General features: G+C 41.8%; 1 protein-coding gene across 1 annotated transcript in view; it reads left to right on the forward strand.

The window, feature by feature from the left end:
* btaf1 (BTAF1 RNA polymerase II, B-TFIID transcription factor-associated) overlaps window positions 1-22,815 on the forward strand; it is a 55,738-nt gene that overhangs the window by 31,991 nt on the left and 932 nt on the right. Inside the window, 15 exon segments of the mRNA XM_071205583.1 lie at window positions 2,040-2,149; window positions 2,338-2,539; window positions 2,726-2,874; window positions 3,009-3,161; window positions 7,402-7,523; window positions 14,086-14,253; window positions 14,405-14,482; window positions 14,562-14,691; window positions 14,776-14,917; window positions 17,434-17,564; window positions 18,278-18,400; window positions 18,659-18,811; window positions 19,275-19,486; window positions 20,283-20,442; window positions 21,800-21,970. Coding sequence (XP_071061684.1) covers window positions 2,040-2,149; window positions 2,338-2,539; window positions 2,726-2,874; window positions 3,009-3,161; window positions 7,402-7,523; window positions 14,086-14,253; window positions 14,405-14,482; window positions 14,562-14,691; window positions 14,776-14,917; window positions 17,434-17,564; window positions 18,278-18,400; window positions 18,659-18,811; window positions 19,275-19,486; window positions 20,283-20,442; window positions 21,800-21,970 — 2,204 coding nt within the window.

A 22,815-nucleotide genomic window follows, 5' to 3' on the forward strand; every position in this document is an offset into this window, starting at 1 on the left:
AACAATGTGGTCTGGAAAACCCTTTCAGTTTTACTCCTTTTACTGTTGATGTTGTTCGTGAAGTATTAACCAAGCTAGATCCTAAAAAGCCGGCTGGTCCGGGCAACGTAGAACCTTTCTTTTTAAAGATAGCTGCAGATTTTATTGCTCCACCTCTTACTACTATTTTTAACCTCTCTCTCAGCACGAACAAAATCCCAAAAGTATGGAAGTCAGCTTATGTCCTGCCACTACTAAAAGGAGGGGAGGCCACCTTATTAAACAATTATAGACCCATCTCTAAATGGTCAGTTCTGGCTAAGGTTCTTGAACGCCTAGTGAGTGAACAAGTAAAGGAGTTTTTATGTACAAATGACATCGTCTAAACATCAGTCAGGATTCAGAAAGCAACATAGCACCATCACTGCCACAATGAAAGTGGTGAATGATGTGGCGAGTATTTTAGATAATAAGCAGAGTTGTGCAGCTCTATTTGTTGACCTATCCAAAGCTTTTGATACCGTCGATCATTGCATTTTGAAGCAGAGGCTGGTCAGTATTGGCATATCCAGCCTTTCAGTGGGTGGTTTGTGAACTACCTCTCTGAAAGGTCCCAATGTGTTCACTTTGATGGGCTGAGTGGTTAAACATCACTAATGGTGTACCACAAGGTTCAGTTTTAGGTCCGCTATTATTCTCCATCTATATTAATAGTTTAGGTGAAAATGTCGAAGGAGCAACCTTACATTTGTATGCGGACGATACCGTTATGTACTGTGCAGGTCCCTCGATTAACGAGGCTGTTGTTAAATTACAGGCTGTTTTTAACATTATTCAGGCTCAGCTCTCTGAGCTTAAGCTTCTTTTAAATGTGGATAAAACCAAGGTAATGCTCTTTTCTAAAGCTAAAGCTAAAAATACACCGGAGACTGCTTTGGATATTGTAACTACGCAAGGAATACAACTTGAAGTGGTTACCTGTTACAAATACTTGGGTATCTGGCTTGATGATTGTCTCACTGTTACATTTCATGTAAATAACCTGGTTAAAAATCTGAGGGTTAGGCTAGGTTTCTTTTACAGAAATAAGTCCTGTTTCTCGCTTGAGGCCAGGAAAAGGCTCTGACCTTTTTACCTGTGCTGGACTATGGTGATTTGTTATATATGAATGCACCTGCCAATTACCTGAGCAAGTTAGATGCTGCCTATCACAGTGCACTGAGATTTTTGACAAATTGTAAAGCACTTACGCATCACTGTACCCTGTATACCAAGGCGGTTTTGCCATCACTTACTGTACGGAGGCTCAGTCACTGGTACTTTTTCTTTTACAAAGCCATGTTGGATAAACTACCATCTTATATCTGCTCCCTGATCTCTCTGCGAATTGAAAGTACTTATTGCCTGAGATCGCATTCTGTGGTTTTATTAAATGTGCCAAGTGCTAGGACTGTCTTAGGGAAGAAAGCTTTCAGATGTGCAGCTCCACTAACATGGAACAGTCTGCAAACAGATTGGAAAATTACCAAGCTAGTACCACTACATGTTTTTAAAGCTCGGTTGGATGCTACTCAATCAGATGCTGTTGGTACCTGTACATGTGGATAGATATGTAAATTGTAATCCCTGTACATGTTGCTGTATGATGTCCTTTTGTTGTTCTGTTGTTTATGTTTTTATGTCTTCTTGTGGAACCTACTGCTGCAGGTCTCCCTGAAAAAGAGATCATTGATCTCAGTGGGATTTTACCTGGATAAATAAAGGTTTTGAATTGAATTGAAAAGAAGTCTATGACAAAAATGACCCTACTTTTCACTTGATTTAAGATCCAGTAATCTTTGTGCGCATGTGTACTGAAGTATTTTGCAGTACAGCATGAGGCTGCCCTAGTAAATAATGGTAGGATCTTAAAGATGATAACCGAGCTTTTGAACAATGCCATGGTTCCAAGGTTGGATTATATATGTATATCAAATTAATTTCACAATTTATTATCTTTCAGGACTATGTAGTTTAGGAGGTTTGCTTTCAACAATGTGAATCTTTGTTTCCGTGTTTAGACAGGCAGATCCAGCTGGAGAGGGGGGACGCTGCCGCTCAGGAACTGGTCAACTCGCTACAGGTGCTAGAAGTCATGGCGGGGGCCATGGCTGCTGAACTCAGGCCTTTGGTAAGGCTGCTCTGCTGGGCTTTTATACCAACATCTTCTGCCTTTTTCCCTTGGCATTAATTAATATTGTAATTTCAGAATATTAAGATTGAATTGGTTGATATTGTTGGAATAAGGGATTGAAGTTATGATGCATCCTAAAAATGTGTTTAATGCAAAAAAATGGACTGTCTCCCCCCCCCCTCTAGCTACTGGAGCACTTGCCCCATCTGTTCACCTGCCTGCAGCACCCGTACACAGCGGTACGTCACATGGCAGCGCGCGGTGTCGGCGTGCTCAGTAAGATAGCCATGCTGGAGACCATGAATGGGTTCCTGGAGTGTGTGCTCCCCTGGCTCGCTGCTATCGAAGACTGCACCAAACAGGAGGGCGCCATCGAAGCTTTAGCCTGTATCCTTCACACAACAAACTCACTATTGATTGAGCTAGCACAATATTCATGTATAGCATAACAGATTTATGCTATTTTATAACAAATGTTTAGTTCGAACAGTGTGTGTGGAAGTGTACACGGATTAGCATGGACCTTGTAGCATTATCTTTCTACAGTACTGTCCTTGACTAGCGTCTCCCCAGGTGTGATGGAGCAGCTGGATGTGGACATTGTTCCGTACATTGTGCTTCTCGTAGTGCCCGTGCTGGGTCGTATGAGTGATCCCAGTGACAGCATTCGATTCATGGCCACACAGTGCTTTGCTACACTCATCCGCCTGCTGCCCCTGGAGGTAGGAGCACTCAACTGGAAAGCACTCTGCAAAAAATGAAATCACTTTCAATCTCTAATACATTTAAACATATTGTCATTATCCTGGTTTTTCCATTTTAAGTTTTTTTTTTTTCCTCTCCCTGTTGTCCACAGTCCGGTATACCCGACCCCCCCGCCATGTCTGCTGACCTGATCCGCCAGAAGGCCAGAGAGCGCGACTTCCTGGAGCAACTACTAGATGGCAGAAAATTGGAGAACTACAAGATCCCGGTGCCCATAAAGGCTGAGCTCAGGAAGTACCAGCAGGTGTGTGTCCACTTTAAATGCTATATGCTGGCAATGCAAAAAAATAGACACTGCAAAAAAATTGCTAATTTGACAAGATACATTTGTGACCCGCTCTATCGAAATCAGTCGAAGTCACAACGGCTCATTTGAAAATAAACGTGGATTTGCGTAAAAAATTGTTTCCGAGGTTCGGGTGTTTTGTTTGATTTCAAACAAACAAAGTCTTGACTTTCAGAATATGAAACTTTTATTTCCAAAATCACACGATAAACGTTACAATTTATTTTCATCTGATTTCAATTAAACAAAGTCTTGGCTTTCAGAATATTAAACTTGTTTCGGCAAATTCAGATAATAAATACAACTTTGAAGCTTCGGCATAATTACAAGCGGAGAACGGAGTAACTTGACGTCACAGCAGGCAGAACAACAGCCGGTGTTTCTCGTGAGTGTTTTCCCCCCGAAACAAACACAAACGCAAAAATACACAAACATACACACCAGAGTTCCCGTTAGAATATTTTTTCGGCGGTCAACATGTCCGTTAAAGTTGAAATCTTCCGGACAACATTTGAAAAGTGCCGGTCAAAGGTCTTTGTTTATTGTGCTTTCAAACAAATTGATATGATTCGATAATAAACGGAGCACTCTCTCCCTCTCCTGACAGCCCATCAGTATCATGCAGCTCGCGGATCCAGTAATGAGTGACCCAGAGATGTTCACAAGTCTTTTTTTGCAAGTCCAAGTCAAGTCTCAAGTCTTTGTGGGGTGAGACTTGATCAAGTCTCAAGTCTTTGGTCACGAGTCCAAGTCTCAAGTCTCTAAAAAAAATAAAAGTCTCATGTCTCTTCTGGTTGTAATAAGCCTTCTATTGTCTGCTGCTATCCAGTCTGATAAGAATACTGCACGCTATATCTAAGCAATTCAAAGCATGTACTGTGTTATCACTCCTATATCTATTAGCATACAGTATCAGTACTGATTAGTTGTTTGTTATATGATCACTTTAAACAGGCTATTGCAATGCAATATGAGGAAAAACATCACACTTTAGCTAAATGCAAACAACTTATAAGCAAAACACTTCAGAAATCAGTATCACAAATACAAAGCTAGCAGCAAGCTAAGTGAACATTACACAGCTGATGCTGAGCTAAACATGTTTGCTAACCGTCCATATGCGTTAATGTGACTGACCTCTCCGGGTGGGTTTTCAAGTGCCTGATGAAATTGGACGTTGTTGCGCCAGCATCCTTGATTTTGATATTGCAGACTTTGCAGTGTGCGCTCCTTTTGTTGGTGCCGCCGGCGTTTTGTTCGAAGTGTTTGTAGTTGAACCTAATTACAAGCGGTACAGCCGCAGGTGTGCCGCCGGTCGCCATTGTGTTACTACGAGGTAGTAACAGAGGCGCGCACGTCTGCGTAATGAGCCCGGCTAAAATAACTGGATGGCCTACCTGCCTGTCAGCCTTCCATCTGGGCACAAACTGATCTCGTGCCCTCATTGGTCATGTGCGCGTTCGTGTGTGTTGGAGGAGGCGGGCTCTATAAGGAAGTAGCAGCCTCTAGCAGATTAGCTCCGGTTGTGTATTTTCAAATTCTAGCGATCTCGAGCCGGTTTCTCTCAAATGTACCTACCCCACCTTTAATACGCCAACAATAGAAAACACAATGATTGTTCACGAGTCCCAACACACGAGTCCAAGTCGAGTCTGAAGTCTTTTGGTCACGAGTCCAAGTCAAGTCTGAAGTCTCTGTGTGTGCGACTCGAGTCCGAGTCGCAGACTCGAGTCCCCATCTCTGGAGTGACCCGACAGTCAAACTAAACATATCTATAACTAGTTTAGGTAGTTTGAGAGGTAATTCAAATAGCTACGTGTGATATTCTAACCTGAAGTGTGTTTTTGTTCCGCTCAACGCTGCATGTGATCATGCAGAGCTGCATGTCGACTCGTCAGCAGCAGCTGATCTCTCTCTCCCGTCAGATTAGACTTCACTCGCGTTTGTGTCCATATCGATCAGATCCAGCTAGTTCTAGCTAATGATATGACTACCTGCTTATTAAAAGACACCTAAACAATAAGCGTCGCTATGCAACCGGGTGAGGCCACAAAGTATAGCGCAGCATTATGCATCAGTTTACATGCCCACCGGAACCCCGAGGCATTACCAACAGATCAACGCACAATCAACCCATACAGGACATCTCCTTCTCCACATTAAGTGTTAGACATTAGAGTTGACTATTCTTGTCTGTCACATACTCTCTTGTCTGTCACATAAGTGGCGCAAGTTGCGCAACTGATGCGGTTGACCGGACACTTTGACCGGAGAGATTTAGATTTGCCGGTCTTCAGCATATTTTACCTGTCATAGTCCGGTAATTACCGATTAACGGGAACTCTTACACACACTCACACACTCGCAAGCTTCCCCCAGACCAGTAATCCAAACCAAAATATCTTTCCTCCGTACTTCTTTGATAATTTGCTCCGCTAATAATCAATCAGATCGATGGATTCCAGAGAAGAGGAAACTTTGAAGGCCTTTTTCTCAAACTGACGAATGATGACTCGGTGACAGTCATTATATAATGCGACATATTTTGCTTAATGTTTGGTGTACAAAAACAATCCTGATATCATTAGACATCTAGGAATCTCCTCTTTCCAACAGTGTATACAACTAAAAATGACTATTTTAGTCGATTAAATCTTGACTAAAATAGTTACTGTTTTAGTCGACTAAAATAAGACTAAAATGCTCAAACTTTTAATCGACTAAAACTTGACTAAATAGAAACGGGATGAAGGTGACTAAATATGACTAAAAATAAAAAGGAAATTTAACAAAGGACTAAGACTAAAACTAAATTAAGAAATAGCTGACGAAATTAACACTACACAGCACCCCCAAAATAAATCTCTGGCGCTGCCACTGAGCCTGCAAGTCCGTTGTGGGGGCTCATTGCAGCCACTAACGCTGTGATAAGACACACTTTTCTGCCAAATATCAGCATTTTCTTTCTTTTCATTTTTTTGCACAGATTGCAAAGTGCTAGAACAATAAGTTGCAATACTTTGCCAAAGGGATTGCACAATTGTATTATGTATTTATTTTTTTGACCACACAGACTTATGGAGCATTGTTTTATTATCACTGTTCTAGCAAAGTGATTTTTTTTGAAAGAATGCTCACGTTCATATTGATGTATTTAATAAATGTTAACTTGGCCCATTACGTGACTATTTGTGTTGGGGGGGCCCCGACTTTTTTTTTTCTCCAAAGGGGGGGCCTGACAGAAAAAGCTTGAGAACCACTGGGTTAATCCAATGTGTCTGAAATTATTACTGATAATCCATCTTCATATTTATGTCAATAATGGAGTTTTCATAGCTGCTATGATAGCTACCAGAGTGTATGACAGCTTCCGGTTTTGGGCATTCTGGTTACGCATCACTCATTCACCAATGGGTAATGTTTAGATGGATTTTAGGAACTTCCCCTCGATTCTAACCGTTTAAAAGAGGTATCAATCATCAAAATCGACCGAGTGAGGGCCAGAGATATTGAAAATCCACCCAAATGACCCCAGAAGTTGGTTAATTTTTTTCTAAAAATGTCAAATGTCACATGTTTTGCATCAATCATGATACAGGGTACTTATTATGTTATAATTTGGATTTCTAAAGCTTTTAGTATGCTATCCCATCATTCAAGGGTGGTTTTCACTATAAGTAATGGTTTTATTTTGGACGGACACTATAATTTACATTTATTTATTTACTATGTTCAATCTGAATTTACTTTAAAATAAAAAAAATCTGTCATTTTCAAGCCTGAGTCCTGAAAAACAGGCTCAGGGCTTAACAGGTTAAGGCAGCTCTGCCGAGACGAGCCCATGACTATAATAATAGTAATATAATATAGCCACTTTCTCCTATCACCATATAGTGCCATTCATAAAATATTTTATATAATAATTTGGCATGTTTTATGGCTATTCAATAACTTAATGGTCTGTATGAAGTGTTTATATTATAATAAGAAAACTGAAATAAGTAGATATATATATTTTTCTTTAGTGTATAGCTTAATGTTGCTAGCGTTAAGGCTAACCAGAGCCTTTTCCCTTTTTACTAGTAGGTGTTCTAGAGGAATTATAGCATATTTTTTTAACTGACAAATACACTGAATAAGATTCCTTAATGTTGATATTGGTGGACTGATCTCAGTGTGGGTGCTTGTCATCTTGCAGGACGGAGTGAACTGGCTGTCCTTCCTGAACAAATACAAGCTGCACGGGATCCTGTGTGACGACATGGGCCTCGGCAAGACGCTGCAGTCCATCTGCATCCTGGCAGGAGACAACTACCTCAGGTATCCACTAGGGCTGTACCCGTATATCCGAATATTCGTTCTTTGGGGTACTATTCGGGTTTCAATTTCGTTATTCATTTTTTATATACATTTAATTTATTGAAATCTCCAATCGCTTGAAGCGCTACGTCATGAACGTAAGAAATCATACCCTCGTGGGGGCGCGCTCATGTGATTGGCTTAGAATGAAGGAGACATCTGATTGGCTATAGATAGAAACAATTACAAGTACGAATCGGCTGACCGTCAGGGGAGTCTCAAAAAACCCACACACGAATGCACAGCGATCCGTGCACAGAAAGCGGTTTGTGTTTGCAGGTGCAGAGGTTTTAAACGGAAAACAAATATGTGAGGATCAAAAATACATATGTAAAACTTTTTTCTGTAATTGGATTTTATTTACATGTATATGAAACGGAACACATTTGTGTGCATTGAAAAACACGTGTGAATCCTTCTGTGTGTATTATGAGACTGTTCTGAGCCCATAGCAAACCCCTGCTGTAGAATAACAAAATGAATGCCGTGAATAAACCAAAATACACGTGTTGAAGCGGTTCGCTGCTGATTATTACGCAAACAAATACTGTTCTCACCACACACTACTACTGCAACTATATTGCCTTGAGGATTTAACTACCAAATATGAGGTCATTAATGATTTCTTTTTTCTAAGTTAAAGGTGGGGTAGGTCATTTTGGAGAAACCAGCTCAAGTGCGCTAGAATTGAAAATACATAGCCGGAAAAAATCTGCCACTTCCTTACAGAGCCCCTCCTCCAACGCACACGAACGCGCACATGACCAATGAGGGCACGAGATAAGTTTGTGCCCAGGTGGAAGGCTGACAGGCAGGTAGGCCATCCAGTTATTTTAGCCGGGCCGGCTCAGATGATTGGTCGTGCTTTTTACAGCGCCACGGCTTCCACAGATGACATTTTTTATGCATTTATTGTCAAAGCATTTAAGATATTCATTGCTATCGGGATGTTGAGAGCATTCCATGGAATATAACTAAGTGTTTCTGAAGTGAATTACATACCCCACCTTTAATGTTAATAGTGTTGTCTACGCAGACATAATCCACATTTCTACATAATAGTAGAGGTCATGATACATCTTGCCATCTATATGTACCACTGTGTACTATATAAGAGATAATGTGAACAGGGTTCGTACGGGTGCTTGAAATCCTTGAAAATGCTTGAAATGTGACGTGGTGTTTTCAAGGTTGGGAAAGTGCTTGAATTTTGGGAATGGTGCTTGAAATTGAGATAAAGTGCTTGAAAATGAAAATGCTTTACTTTTACAATAAATTGCTGTCTGACTGAATAGTTCGCTTTTTAGATTAAAAGAAAAGAATTGCTTCGCTTCTACATAAAACGGCTCCGCTGCACCTTCCCGCGCTATGCGCGCCACCTGCAAGTGTTTGGGTTACGTGTGACCTGGGCATTCTGATGAGAGATAGATGACAGTATGCCAGGAGCAGGGTTGGGAGGGTTACTTTGTAAATGTAATCAGTTACTGATTACTGATTACATGGCTCTGAAAGTAATCCGAATACAGTTACAGTTACGTGTCTTTAAAAAAACGTAATCAGATTACTTTTAGATTACTTTTGGATTACTTTCTTTTTCCATCACAGATGGGTATGTTTTGGTGAACAGGAGACACAAAAAGCAAAAGGAAACTGAACGTGTTTTACTGTTTTAATGGCTTATCAAGAGCACAACTGAAACATCACATCTGAAACGATGTAACATAATAAACTTTGTGGGGATGCAGTTTGGGATGTGAGGCGTGAGGGACACGGCTTAGAACGGGCGTGTCGCCTTCTGTCCTGCCAGTGTTGGCAGGACATGAATTAAAATGTCGAACTCGGACTTCATTTTAAGGACATTTCGGCCAGGGGCATAGGCGGCGCGTGAGGCTCAGGTTTGGGAAGGCTATAAATCACTTTTTTTTACCTGACGCTGCCCGCCTCCGGCGTCTATAGAAAAGAGATCAACTCAGTGAAAGCACCGCCTGCTGAAAAATCAGAGCTCAGTGTGCGGAGTTTAAATCTATCAAGTCATATTACAGGATAAAGGAAATGCAGTTTAAACTGCAGAGAAGACGCCGACGTGTCGCACTTATCATTCATATCACATTCAATCAGATCATCGATCATATAATATCATATATTTCCTTATCTGAGTCAGCTGAGCCGTATCTGGCCGTGCAACACTCACGGAGCGTCCACACTACAGCTTCAAAAATAGCTTGGAGCTGGGCGTGTCTGAAGCTTGGGGATTTTATTCGAGCAACACGACCAACAACCAATCACATGAATCTCCCGCCCCCGACATACAAAGCAAAAAAACCCGGGGATTTTATGCGAGCAATATATATATAAACTCCCCAAACAGGTGAAAACCTACCAGTTTCCCCCACTGTCTCTGCCACCTCCCTCCATGCCTGGTTCCTCCGGTTTGTATCCCGGTAGATGAAGAGGGTCATACAAAACCGGGTGATTTGCTACGATGATAGTTAGTTTCTCCTCCGACATTTTTTGAAATATAGAAATGAACGGCGGGATATCTCTCCCAGCTTAGACGCGGTTTGATTGGCTAGCGCTTCAGCTGTCAGATTTTGGGAAACGGGATTTGATTGGCTGGGGCTGGCTACTCCGGCGTCTCAGGCGACAGAAGTTGAACATTGTTCAACTTCTGTCGCCTGAGACGGACCGCTCTGCTACCCACAATTCAGTTCGGCGAAAAAGCGCGGCTACGTGACGTCACCCCATTGAAAGTGAATGGGCAGATTGGAGCTTTCGACGCTGTAGTGTAGACGGGCCGTCAGTGTCACATCACATACTGTATGCAGAAGCATTATTTTAAGCAACACATTAGGTTGACGAAACACTCGACTCAAATGTAATTAAAGTCAGATCCACTCGTGTCTTAGATGGGGCAGTGATATCATAAACCTGTTACGCTTTCAAACACTCGGTAGTTTATTTATTTTGTAACCAGTTGTTCTGTATTCACCTTGCAGGTGGCTTGTATCCTGGATTATTATGTTTAAGTCATGGATGACTAATATTAGACAAATATGAACTTTAAAGTTCATATTTGTCTAATATTAGTTTACTTTTCATTAATGAAGTATGACGCTGCGCTGTCAGTACACTTGTCCCTGTTTGTGATTGGTCAAATGTTGCTAACCCCACCCCTTTCACGTGAACGCGCTCTCAGCTGGTGAGAGAAGCCCTAACTTGATTTACCGAGTTGATATTAACCAGCGTCGAGATCTCGTTTGTTAGGGTTAGTTTAGATAACTCAAACATATCCAGGGTTTGAACTGGCGTCGTAGTACAGGGCACAGGTGGCTGCATAGCAGCGCTAATGTCAAAGACACAAACATTATATTTTTATTTTACCAGGATGCAGTGACACAAATATTTGGGAAGGTTTAGCCTTCCCTAGCCTACAGCACCCGCCGCCCCTGGCCAGGGGTGAAGAGCTATATTTGTTTAAGCACCTGATCGGCAAAACAGGAGAGGAGAGTGTGTGCACCAGTCTGCCTTGATCTATGAATTCCTGTCTGTGACTCTCACGGTATCTGCTGCCCGCAGCTGTTTTACAGAAGGAAAACCTGCTTCACTTCATGACATCTCTGCAGCGCCAGGAGGCAGCGGGAGGGTTAACTCGGCCTCTGAGAAGACGAGCTCGCAGTGCCTTTCGCACCGCCTTCACTGTGTTTACCTTCAGAAATAATCATTAGTAAGGCTAAAGAGCGACCGCAGGCTGATGTGTTTTAACCACACACACCTCTATATACACACACGCGATTTAAACGCAGACTTGTGTTCCTCCATGTTTCGTTGTTATTGTTTCACTGAGCAGACCCGCGATTTTTTTTTCAAACGCTTTTTTGGCCCATCTGCGGCGGTAATAGGTTTTGTGCGCTGTGATGATTCCGCTGTACCTTTAGTAATGAATATTAAATGTTGAGAGGAAATCTTTCCACCAATAATTCCAATAAGTAATCCAAAATGTATTCACTTCAGGTTTACGAAAGTAACTGTAATCAGATTACTCGTTTTTCAAATGTAACGCGAGCTGAATACAGTTACTTGATTTTTGTATTCTGATTACGTAACGCCGTTACATGTATTCCGTTACAACCCAACCCTGGAGAGGAGGTTGCCGTTTCAACGAGCGTTAGCTAGCAGAAGACAAATACAAGCCATGGCTAAGACTAGGGTCAAGCCCACGAGTAGCCTCCTGCAAAGTTTGCAACATAACGATGCGAGAGTCTGCGCTGACGAGCCACATGAAAAGTACGCCGTAGTAGATTAGGCTAACGTTGCATGTTACGTTTGTTTAAGCTAACGTTAGCTAGCTGAATAGCGAACTCGATTGAGGGATAATAATAATTGCAGGGGACAAACATTTCAGAGGAGCGTACCTATGTTATGTGCGTTACAGTCGCCATGGAGCTCTCACGGCATTTCGTGTTATAGTCACGAAATATAATCTATTGATTCGACACAGAGCGATTTTGAAAGCAATGTATTTCTACTGTATGTTTCGTGCCTAAACCAAATGTGACTTGCTCTTTCGAAATCAGTCGCATTGACCCGAAGACACATTTTCGTTTGTATTACTGGTCTGGGGGAAGCTCGCGAGTGTGTTTGTGTATTTTTGCGTTTGTGTTTATTGCGTTTGTGTCCCGGGGAAACACTCACAAGAAACACCGGCTGTTGTTCTGCCTGCTGTGACGTTACATTACTCCGTTCTCTGCTTGTAATTATGCCGAAGCTTCAAAGTTGTATTTATCATCTGAATTTGCCGAAACAAGTTTAATATTCTGAAAGCCAACACTTTGTTTATTTGAAAACGGATAAAAACAAACTGTCTTTTATATAAAATTGAAGTATTATACAAGTAAAACTACATTTTGCTTTAATCCCATGTAATTGCAGAATGAACACAGTCTTCCTTTGAAGATGTATAAGTCAGGTGCTTTGAGTCGTCACAATGACCTAAAATCATTTACACATTTGTAAATATTATTTTTCACTCGTTACCATTGTGAGTCTATTTGTATGCAGCTCTGTGATTTTGTGGCTACAATTTAGACTAATACACTACCAGAGGTGGATAAGTACTCAGATCTTGTACTTAGTAAAAGTAGAAGTACCAGAGTGTAGGAATACTCTGTTACTGTGAGAGAAACTTCTGCTCAGCAATGTTGATGGAAGAACTGGAAGCTGGAGTCCGCTTTATATCAAACACCTGAGTTTATTGAGAGCCACGGCCGGGAGCATTGGCAGGGTTCTCACACGACTTCATCATGTGATTCCCCAGCCAACACTGAAGATTACACAGAAACACAGCGCAAATCTACACAGATAATCAAGGAGGAGCCTCTGTTTGCGCCCTTTTCATCCTAATCGATGCAACACATGTTGAGACCAAGGACTGATCCATTAACAACCATCTGTGCATTTGGTCACACTCCCCCTCAGGGAGGCAGGACCTTTTGACCTGTGCCCTGTGTAAACTACAAACGGGACACATAGGGAAAATACCAACAGTTTCCCATGCACAGATCGCATTAAATATTTCCTTCACAGTTACAGTAAAAGTCCTGCATTCAAAATGTTCCTCAAGTGAAAGTAGAAAAGTATTATCATCAAAATATAGTTAAAGTAGCGACAGTAAAAGTAGTCGTTGTGCAGATTGGTCCATTTCAGAATAATATATCTGATATGTTTTATAAAGATTGATCATGAAAGTGTTCTCAAAGCCAGTGAAGGTGCAGCTAGTCTGAAGTACTTTGTAGACTGCAGGGTAGCTGGTGGATTTACTCCAGGTGGAACTAAAGTCTGATTCAACACTTGGTTATATTTCACATCATTCATCCACATCTGTGAAGTAACTAAAGGTATTAAATACATGTAGTGGAGTAAAAGTACACTATGTACCTCTGACTTATGTTCACTGCCAACCTAAAAGTACCTCAACAATAGTAATCAATAATGTATTGAAAAGTTATTTGGCTGATTGTTGTATATTGGCTCAGCAGGTTATATGGGAGGCCCAGTCTACGTACAGATCACTCATTTTGAAATATTAAACTTAGTTTTATTTTCTTTAATTTTTCATCCTCGTGTCGAATGCTATCACGAAACACACATTTGGTTGTTTGTAGCATAAAGAACATCTGATTTAATGTGAGGTAGGGAAATAATCATTTGAGTACGTGTATATAAATATGTAATTTACAACAGCTGTAAGATGCTTGAAAAGCTGGAAAAGTGCTTGAGTTTGACTTTGGAAAAGGTGTAAGAACGCTGTGTGAAATGAAATGTCTCATTAAAGATTATAATATGCTAATCCTCTATGACCACAATAAGCTTCCACATACTGTGTTATTAAACAATAGACAGTGGTTTGAAAGTTTCACCAGCAATTTTCTTTGCTGCATTCTAACGGTGTTTTCTGTTTGAATTGCTTTGGTGTGCATTGGAAGTAGACTGTACTCAGCCTTCCCTGTGTTTGATGTTCATTCAGGGCACAGGAATATGCCAAGACGAAAGCAGCAGACAGCAGCCCCATGCCCTCTCTGGTGGTGTGTCCTCCCACGCTGACGGGCCACTGGGTGGACGAAGTGGGCAAATTCTGCTCCAAAGAATACCTCCACCCACTGCACTACACCGGGCCTCCTACAGAGCGGATGAGGTAAAGCCTGGTCACACTTTCTGCTGTGCAGAGAATGTCCTGTAGATTTTACCCTTTTTAAAATGAGCATTTTGTACAGTTTATTTTTGATGTATACGCTAGTTGTTTGTAGACAAACTCACATTGAATTACTCGAACATTCATTTTCCAGGTTGCAGCACCAAGTGAAAAAACACAATCTTATAATAGCCTCTTATGATGTCGTACGGAACGACATTGACTTTTTTAGGTGAGTATTTATTATTCTTCTCAAAGGTCTTTGTGTTTTGGACAAGCGCTCAGTTATTAACATGAACTCTTTTTTTAAGAAATATCAAATTCAACTACTGTATCCTCGATGAGGGTCATGTCATCAAGAACGGCAAGACGAAGCTTTCCAAAGCCATCAAGCAGTTGGCTGCCAACTTCCGTCTCATCCTGTCGGGAACGCCAATTCAGGTGAGGTCGCAAGAATCAGACTGTTGTTGTACCCTTTCCCCGTTGTGTTGGTCAGAGCGTGTTCTCACCTCTCTCTGCCTTCAGAACAATGTCCTGGAGCTCTGGTCACTGTTCGACTTCCTCATGCCGGGCTTCCTCGGAACAGAGCGTCAGTTTGCAGCTCGCTACGGGAAACCAATCCTGGCCAGTCGCGACGCCAAAAGCTCCTCGCGGGAACAGGAGGCAGGTATGTACATATTGCAGTTGTCGTGCTTTGACATTTCTAACTGAACATGGAGTGGTGCAGAGATGGTGTATGTTTGGAGTTGAAAATAACACGGGTTCTGTCAACAAAAACAACGGATATTTCGGGGTTCGTACGGTCATTGAAAACCTGGAAAAGTCATGGAAAACGATGTTTTTCCCAAAGTTTTGGAAAAGTCATGGAAATGTAATGTAATTAAAATTGCGTCAAATATAATTTACATTTAATCTAATCGCTGAAATAATCTGCGGTCGCCAGCTGTTATGTGCCATCATGACGCGCATGGTGTTATTTTTTAATATATGAAGCGCGAGCTGTGTGCTCGAGTCTTCCTGCCTGTCGGTTGAACTCTGCTCCGGGATGAGGGTCAGCTAGATTATCTACGGTGCGTTCGTTAACTGTGCGGAGTCACTGTGGCACAGACTGCACCGCTGGTGAACAGCTGTTAGAACGGGCCGTTCATGTGTTCAGAGCAGAGCGGCAGAGCGGGATGTGAACTGAAATGTTTTCTGTCACAATATCATTAAGGAATCGTTGAGCTAGCTAGCTAGCTAGCATACATTGTCACTATCTGCTAACGTTAGCTTTAGCCTTCGTTTTCTAATAGTTTTTTTCATAGGCTATAAACAGGTGGTATAAGTATAGATATTGTGCTAGAGTAAAAGTAGAAGTACTTAGATCTTGTACTTGAGTAAAAGTAGAAGTACTCAGGTCTTGTACTTGAGTAAAAGTAGAAGTACTCAGGTCTTGTACTTGAGTTAAAGTAGAAGTACTCGGATAAGTAAAAGTAGTACTCAGATCTTGTACTCGAGTAGAAGTACTCAGATCTTGTACTTTAGTAGAAGTGGAAGTACTCTGATCTTGTAGTATAAGTAGAAGTACTCAGGTCTTGTACTTGAGTAAAAGTAGAAGTACTCAGATCTTGTACTTGAGTAAAAGTAGAAGTACTCTGATCTTGTACTTGAGTATAAGTATAAGTACTCTGATCTTGTAGTATAAGTAGAAGTACTCAGGTCTTGTACTTGAGTAAAAGTAGAAGTACTCAGATCTTGTACTTGAGTAAAAGTAGAAGTACTCTGATCTTGTAGTAAAAGTAGAAGTACTCAGATCTTGTACTTGAGTAAAAGTAGAAGTACCAGAGTGTAGGAATACTCTGTTACAGTAAAAGTCCTGCATTCAAAATGTTACTCAAGTAAAAGTACAAAAGTATTATCAAAATATAGTGAAAGTAGCGACAGTAAAAGTAGTAGTTGTGCAGATTGGTCCATTTCAGAATAATATATATGATATGTTTTATAAAGATTGATCATGAAAGTGTTCTCAAAGCTGGTGAAGGTGCAGCTAGTTGTAATGGCTTTGTATACTGCAGGGTAGCTGGTGGATTTACTCCAGGTGGAACTAAAGTCTAATTTAACACTTGATTATATTTCACATCATTCATCCACATCTGTGAAGTAACTAAAGGTATTAAATACGTGTAGTGGAGTAGAAGTACACCACGTACCTCTGAACTGTAGTGGAGTAGAAGTACACCACGTACCTCTGAACTGTAGTGGAGTAGAAGTACACCATGTACCTCTGAACTGTAGAGGAGTAGAAGTACCCCATGTACCTCTGAACTGTAGAGGAGTAGAAGTACACCATGTACCTCTGAACTGTAGAGTAGTAGAAGTACACCATGTACCTCTGAACTGTAGAGTAGTAGAAGTACACCATGTACCTCTGAACTGTAGAGTAGTAGAAGTACACCATGTACCTAACCTCTGAACTGTAGTGGAGTCGAAGTACACCATGTACCTCTGAACTGTAGAGTAGTAGAAGTACACCATGTACCTCTGAACTGTAGTGGAGTCGAAGTACACCATGTACCTCTGAACTGTAGAGTAGTAGAAGTACACCATGTACCTCTGAACTGTAGAGGAGTAGAAGTACAAAGTAGCAAAACATTGAAATACTTAAATAAAGTACAAGTATCTCAAAATTGTACCCCCGTATAGTACTTGTTGAGTTTATGAACTTCGTTACACCAGTGGCTATACAGATAGAAAGACTAAGCCTTGCACAGAGGCATGAAAATACATTTTCAAAATGCTCAACAGTGCTGCCAGAATTATAAACTGACTGCTACACAATTAAAATAAATGTTTTTATATATTTCTATTAGATGCGACTCTTTCGCGTTTCTGTTATTATTGACACTGCTGCTTTCAGGGGGTCAGGGGTCGGGTCCTTGCCACCTTTTTCATACCTGATGACTTTGCCTCCCTGACTTTGCCTCCCTGACTACACTTTCATGGTTTGTAGAACAAAGCATGAAAGTCTCTTCGTCTTGTGTTAACCACAGACCTTATTTCAGGCGTCTAACAAAAACATGTGAAATAAACATTAAGACGAGGGAACGGTGCCAACATGCCGACACTATCCGGGTGTTAGGAATCATTCCTGCACCAGTTACTTAAGAAGTAATGTTAACTGGTGAATGTCTGTTTGTCCCTCAGGTGTCCTGGCGATGGAGGCCCTGCATCGCCAGGTGCTGCCCTTCCTTCTGAGGAGGATGAAGGAGGACGTCCTCCAGGACCTGCCTCCTAAAATAATTCAGGACTATTACTGCAATTTAAGTCCTCTACAGGTAACCCTGCCCCCCAGTTACCATTGGTCACCATTGACTCCGACTCTTACTATAAAAATACATCGTCTGACTGCCTCAGTGTTGCATTGTTCTTGCCAATGGCATATAATAGTCACGTTATACCTGTTTCAAGGTCTTCTCTTGAGAGTAGAGTCAACACATCAAATATTGCAGTACCCATAAGCCCCCCCCCACTTAATTCATGTTCACATGGATACTAAATACATTTGCACACATCTTGTGTCCATATCTTTCTGTTTTGGTGGTCATGCCACACCGTGCACGTGCATGCGTGCGCGAGTCATGGTGAGATATCTGGATTCAGAGGTTGCTTTTTCTTTGCACAGAATGAAAGAAAGGTGAAATGAGTGGGCTGTGATTTTAGTTTTGTTAAGCAGAGGTTGTCCGGCCCTCGGAGGATGTTCCCCACCCCTGCTGTAAATAATAATAAAACCCCTTGATTTCTAACTTAACATTGAAGCATTATAGCACAGGCCTTTGTCAGGTGGTATATTACGCTGTCACCATACCTGTGTTTGCATCCCTGTGCTGTGCTCGGGAACAGAAACAAGACGTGACACTTGTACTGTTGGCTATTTTCTACATCAACTATTGAAAATACAAACTGTTGAACTCGATGGTGAAAGCTGAGTGAGCCCTCTCGCTCCGTCCACCTGGAGTAACAAGGCGGTATGCTCTCTCACTCCCTGCAGGTTCAGCTGTATGAAGACTTTGCAAAGTCTCGGGCCAAGGCCAGTGTGGAGGACAGCATCTCCAGCACCTCCACAGAAGAGGAGGAGAAGCCCAAACTGAAGGCCACTGGCCATGTCTTCCAGGTACACATTTCTTTAAGATGTGATCTCGTGCAGGCATCAAACGTTAACCTGCTCTGAAACTTTGGTTAAGAGATTCCATGTTCACATTCTGAGGTATAGTGATTTTTCTTCCTTCTTAAAAATGTTTTAAAAAGCAGATGGGTAATGTTTAAAAATTAAAGCATTTATTGTGAATACTTACGGTCTACTTATCGCTTAAAAATGCTTCTTATTATGACCATGCAGTAATATGTCCCCGTCCTTCCACTTGTGTTGCAGGCGCTGCAGTATCTGCGGAAGCTGTGCAACCACCCGAGTCTGGTGTTAACCCCGCAGCATCCGGAGTACAAGCGCATCTCGGAGCAGCTGATTGGTCAGAACTCCAACCTGCGGGACCTGCAGCACGCACCCAAACTGTCCGCTCTCAAACAGGTACTTTGCTGGGAGGTCTTTTCCATCCGCACCACACCCTGTTGTCTGCTTGTGTGGGTCAGTTTGGAATAAGTCTCACATAAACCGTAATCATAATCATTTTGATCTTGTTCTATTTTATAGCGCAATATCAAAAATTACACATTTGTGTTTTACAGAATACGACTACTTATGTCCTTAAACCGTCGCAATGTGCCAGGAAAACCTCCAAGAAAGCCCCCCCTCCTGTTAATGGGGAACATTTTAAGATACCTCGGGCATTCAATAGATGGCGTGTGTACAGATTACAAAAATATTAATAATAAATACATCTAAAATAATAATACAAAAATAAACACTCCAAGTGATAATGTAAATATATATATATATATATATATATATATATACACACAAAAGATTGATCTAGGAGGATGTCAAGGATCCTCCAGATAAACTAATAAGGTGGGTGTTTTGTGTTCTCCAGCTGCTGTTGGACTGTGGCCTCGGAGGGGGTGGAGGATCGGAGGGGGGCACTGAGGCGGTGGTGGCCCAGCATCGAGTGCTTATCTTCTGTCAGCTCAAGAGCATGCTGGACATCGTGGAGAACGACCTGCTGAAACCCAAACTGCCCTCCGTCACGTACCTGAGGCTGGACGGCAGCGTGCCGGCCGGCCAGCGCCACTCCATCGTCTCCAGGTCAGCGCCCGTCATTTACCTGCTTTAAAGCTTTAGAATGAGCTGCTGTTAGGTCATTACACCTTTAAGATGAGAAACTTAGAATTTAGTTTACCAATATCTAATTAGTTTATAGAAATAACACATATTTGGGAGTTTACGGAGATCTACGGAGCTGCAAAATCTGCTCTCTGTCAGCTTAAAACCAGCACACGTCAACAATGTATTTATAGTTACTCTCACTTCCCAAACGGCAGACACCGGGCCACACGGCACGTCTAACCAGAGGGTATTCATTCATCAATCAAATTATAAGAGCTGCCAATTTAGCTATAGCTAACTAGAAAGCTCAAATTCAACAGCTAGCTTATCAGATCGGTAGCTAACTAGTTAGATGTATATTGAGCGTCAGCTAGCTTGTAAAGTAGATCACTATGATTAGCTAGCTAGTTTGGTAGATAGCTCATGTTCATAAGCCAGCCTGTTTGATAGATAACTTAGCTATATGGCTAATACTCACTTGCTAAATAGCACACTGAGAAATGCATTGAAATTGTCTTTAGGTTAACTTTTTTATCTCAACAAGAATACGATTTTTGGACATTTTGAAATGTCATCCCGTCAGTCACTAACAGAGGATGGCTGTGGTTCTGTAAAACCACTCTATAGGCGCAGTGTGCTGTGAAGGACCCCAAATAAAATGTTCCACAATGCTGCTAGTGCTAAACCAGAAGGATTAACACTTTTGTATTCAATCGGGGAAGGGGCTGGGCTACATCAACTGAATTGTGTTTCCCTTTCTTCTCTATGATCTCAGGTTCAACAATGACCCCTCCATCGATGTGCTGCTGCTGACCACCCATGTTGGGGGTCTGGGTCTGAACCTGACGGGGGCAGACACGGTGGTGTTTGTGGAGCATGACTGGAACCCCATGAGGGACCTGCAGGCCATGGACCGTGCCCATAGGATAGGACAGGTACACACAGCAGGATACTCACACACTTACACTGTCAGGGCCCAGAGGCCTGTACTACGAAGCCGGATCTTTGCTAGGCGAACTAACTTCAGGGTAAACTCTGTTTCCGGTCCTACGACGCTGGTTCTCTTCTTACCGGGCTAGATCTCCATGGTAACTTATGCTGAACGGCAAACCTGCTCCGGAGCAGGTTAGGTTCCAGGATAAGAGATCAACTCAGTGAAAGCACCGCCTGCTGACCAATCAGAGCTCAGTGTGCGGAGTTTCAAGCGATCAAGTCATATTACAGGAGAAAGGAAATACAGAAAAACTGCCGATGCAGGAAAGACGGCCGGCAAAAATCACCGACTGTGAACGTGAAAATGAATAGAATATCACCTCCATCTTCAGAGCAATCTGACTATTATAACATTAGCGTTAAGAAAGCTTACTTAAATATCTGCCACAACATAAGAAACCGGATCATAGTAACATTACGTACAGTCCGCGGCACTGAGTGCAGACGTCGATGTGTCCCATTATCGTTCATATCACATCATAATGTATCATATATTTCCTTATCCGAGTCAGCTGAGCCGTATCTGGCCGTGCAACACATACTGTATGCAGAAGTATTATTTTAAGCAACACATTAAGTTGACGAAACACTCGAGTAAAATGTAATTAAAGTCAGATCGTGTTTTAGACGGGCAGTGATATCATAAACCTGTTAATGTACGCATTCAAACACTTGTTCTGTTCCCAGCTGTATTCACCTTGCAGGTGCAGCCATGTGGCTTTGATCCTGGATCAAATGTTTAAGTCATGGATGTTTAAAGTTTAACGTCTTCATATTTGTCTAATATTATAGTTCACTTTTCATTCAGGAAGTATGACGCTGTGCTGTCGGTACGCTTGTCCATGTTTGTGATTGGTCAAATGTTGCTAACCCCGCCCCTTTCATGTGAACGCGCACTCAGCCGGACGGAGAAACCCCGGCTTGAGTTACCGAGTTGATAACCAGCGTCGTGGACCGCTTGGCGAGATCACGTTGGTTTTGGGTTAGTTAAGCCAGATAACTCAAACATATCCAGGGTCTGTTGAACTGGATTCGTCGTACAGGCCTCAGGTGTCGTCTTTATGGCTTATCAATCATTTCTTGAAGTTGATGAAGGAATGCGATTGTTCATCAATTTCCTTATTGCATGATTAAATATGTCCTCTGAGCAGCCTTAGGTTTTGTGACACTTGTCATCTTGTCTGAAACCGGTGATGCAGACTGTCCAAAGTGAAATCATACTGGCAGGGAGGGGGCTGTCCGACACATGTAAACACCCCCCGTTAACCTTCATCCTTGTGTCTTTTTGTTTTGATGCAGAAACGGGTGGTGAACGTGTACAGGCTGATCACACGGGGCACACTGGAGGAGAAGATCATGGGTCTGCAGAAATTCAAGATGAGCATCGCCAGCACTGTCATCACCCAGGACAACGCCTGCATGCAGAGCATGGGCACCGACCAGGTGCTCAACCTGTTCAGCCTCGACAAGGTGAGATAAAACCTTCTTTTTTTATTTTACGCTGCAGCAGAAATCCCCCCGGGGCAATGGCATTAAACCGCTGCTGAAGGTTAATCCAATGTGTCGGTCACCTTGAAATGATTTCTGATCATCCATAAGCAATAAACCTGCTTTTCCGTTTCCAGATGTCAGAGCGAGAGATAGGTTCGCTCTGGGCAAAACTGCATGCGCGAAGCCCCCACTTTTTTGTATTAACGTTTGTGCGTATGTGGAAATTCCCCTTCGATTCTATTGGCTCTAACGGTTCAAAAGAGATGTCAATCACCAAAATCGACCAATCTGAATTTTCTTTAAAATAATAAACATCTACATTGATTCTGACTCTTCTACATCCAACAACAGGTTTATCATTACTTTGAGACAAAAGATTATTAATATTCCCCTTTTTAGAAGTGGAGTTCTGGTCATTTGTTCTGGAAATGTCATTTTTGAGCCTGAGACATGAACAACAGGAATGGGGTTCAACAGGTTAAAACTTAAATATTTAATTGAATCATAGACTTCATTAGTTGAGCATGGAGAAAAACTGAAAACTACCAGAACATATTAGTTTTATATTCAGAGGATGAGCAATAGGAAATAAATGTAACTTTAAGCATCTTAAATCAGATGTGTATCTCTGTAGTTGGCATTGGATTGTTATGTTGTGTTTTGATTGTGTTTTTGTTCATGTTACTCTAAGTATAGGTTGTTAGCAGCTTTAATTGACAGACCATTTCTTTTTGAGGTAAAATAAGACTTTCTTCTCCCTGCTCCTTTCCTTCATGGGTTACACAAACTGCTTAAAGTGTTTTGTTTTATAATAATGGCCACCA

Source organism: Pseudochaenichthys georgianus, chromosome 15 (assembly GCF_902827115.2).
Source record: "Pseudochaenichthys georgianus chromosome 15, fPseGeo1.2, whole genome shotgun sequence".
NCBI lineage: Eukaryota > Metazoa > Chordata > Actinopteri > Perciformes > Channichthyidae > Pseudochaenichthys > Pseudochaenichthys georgianus.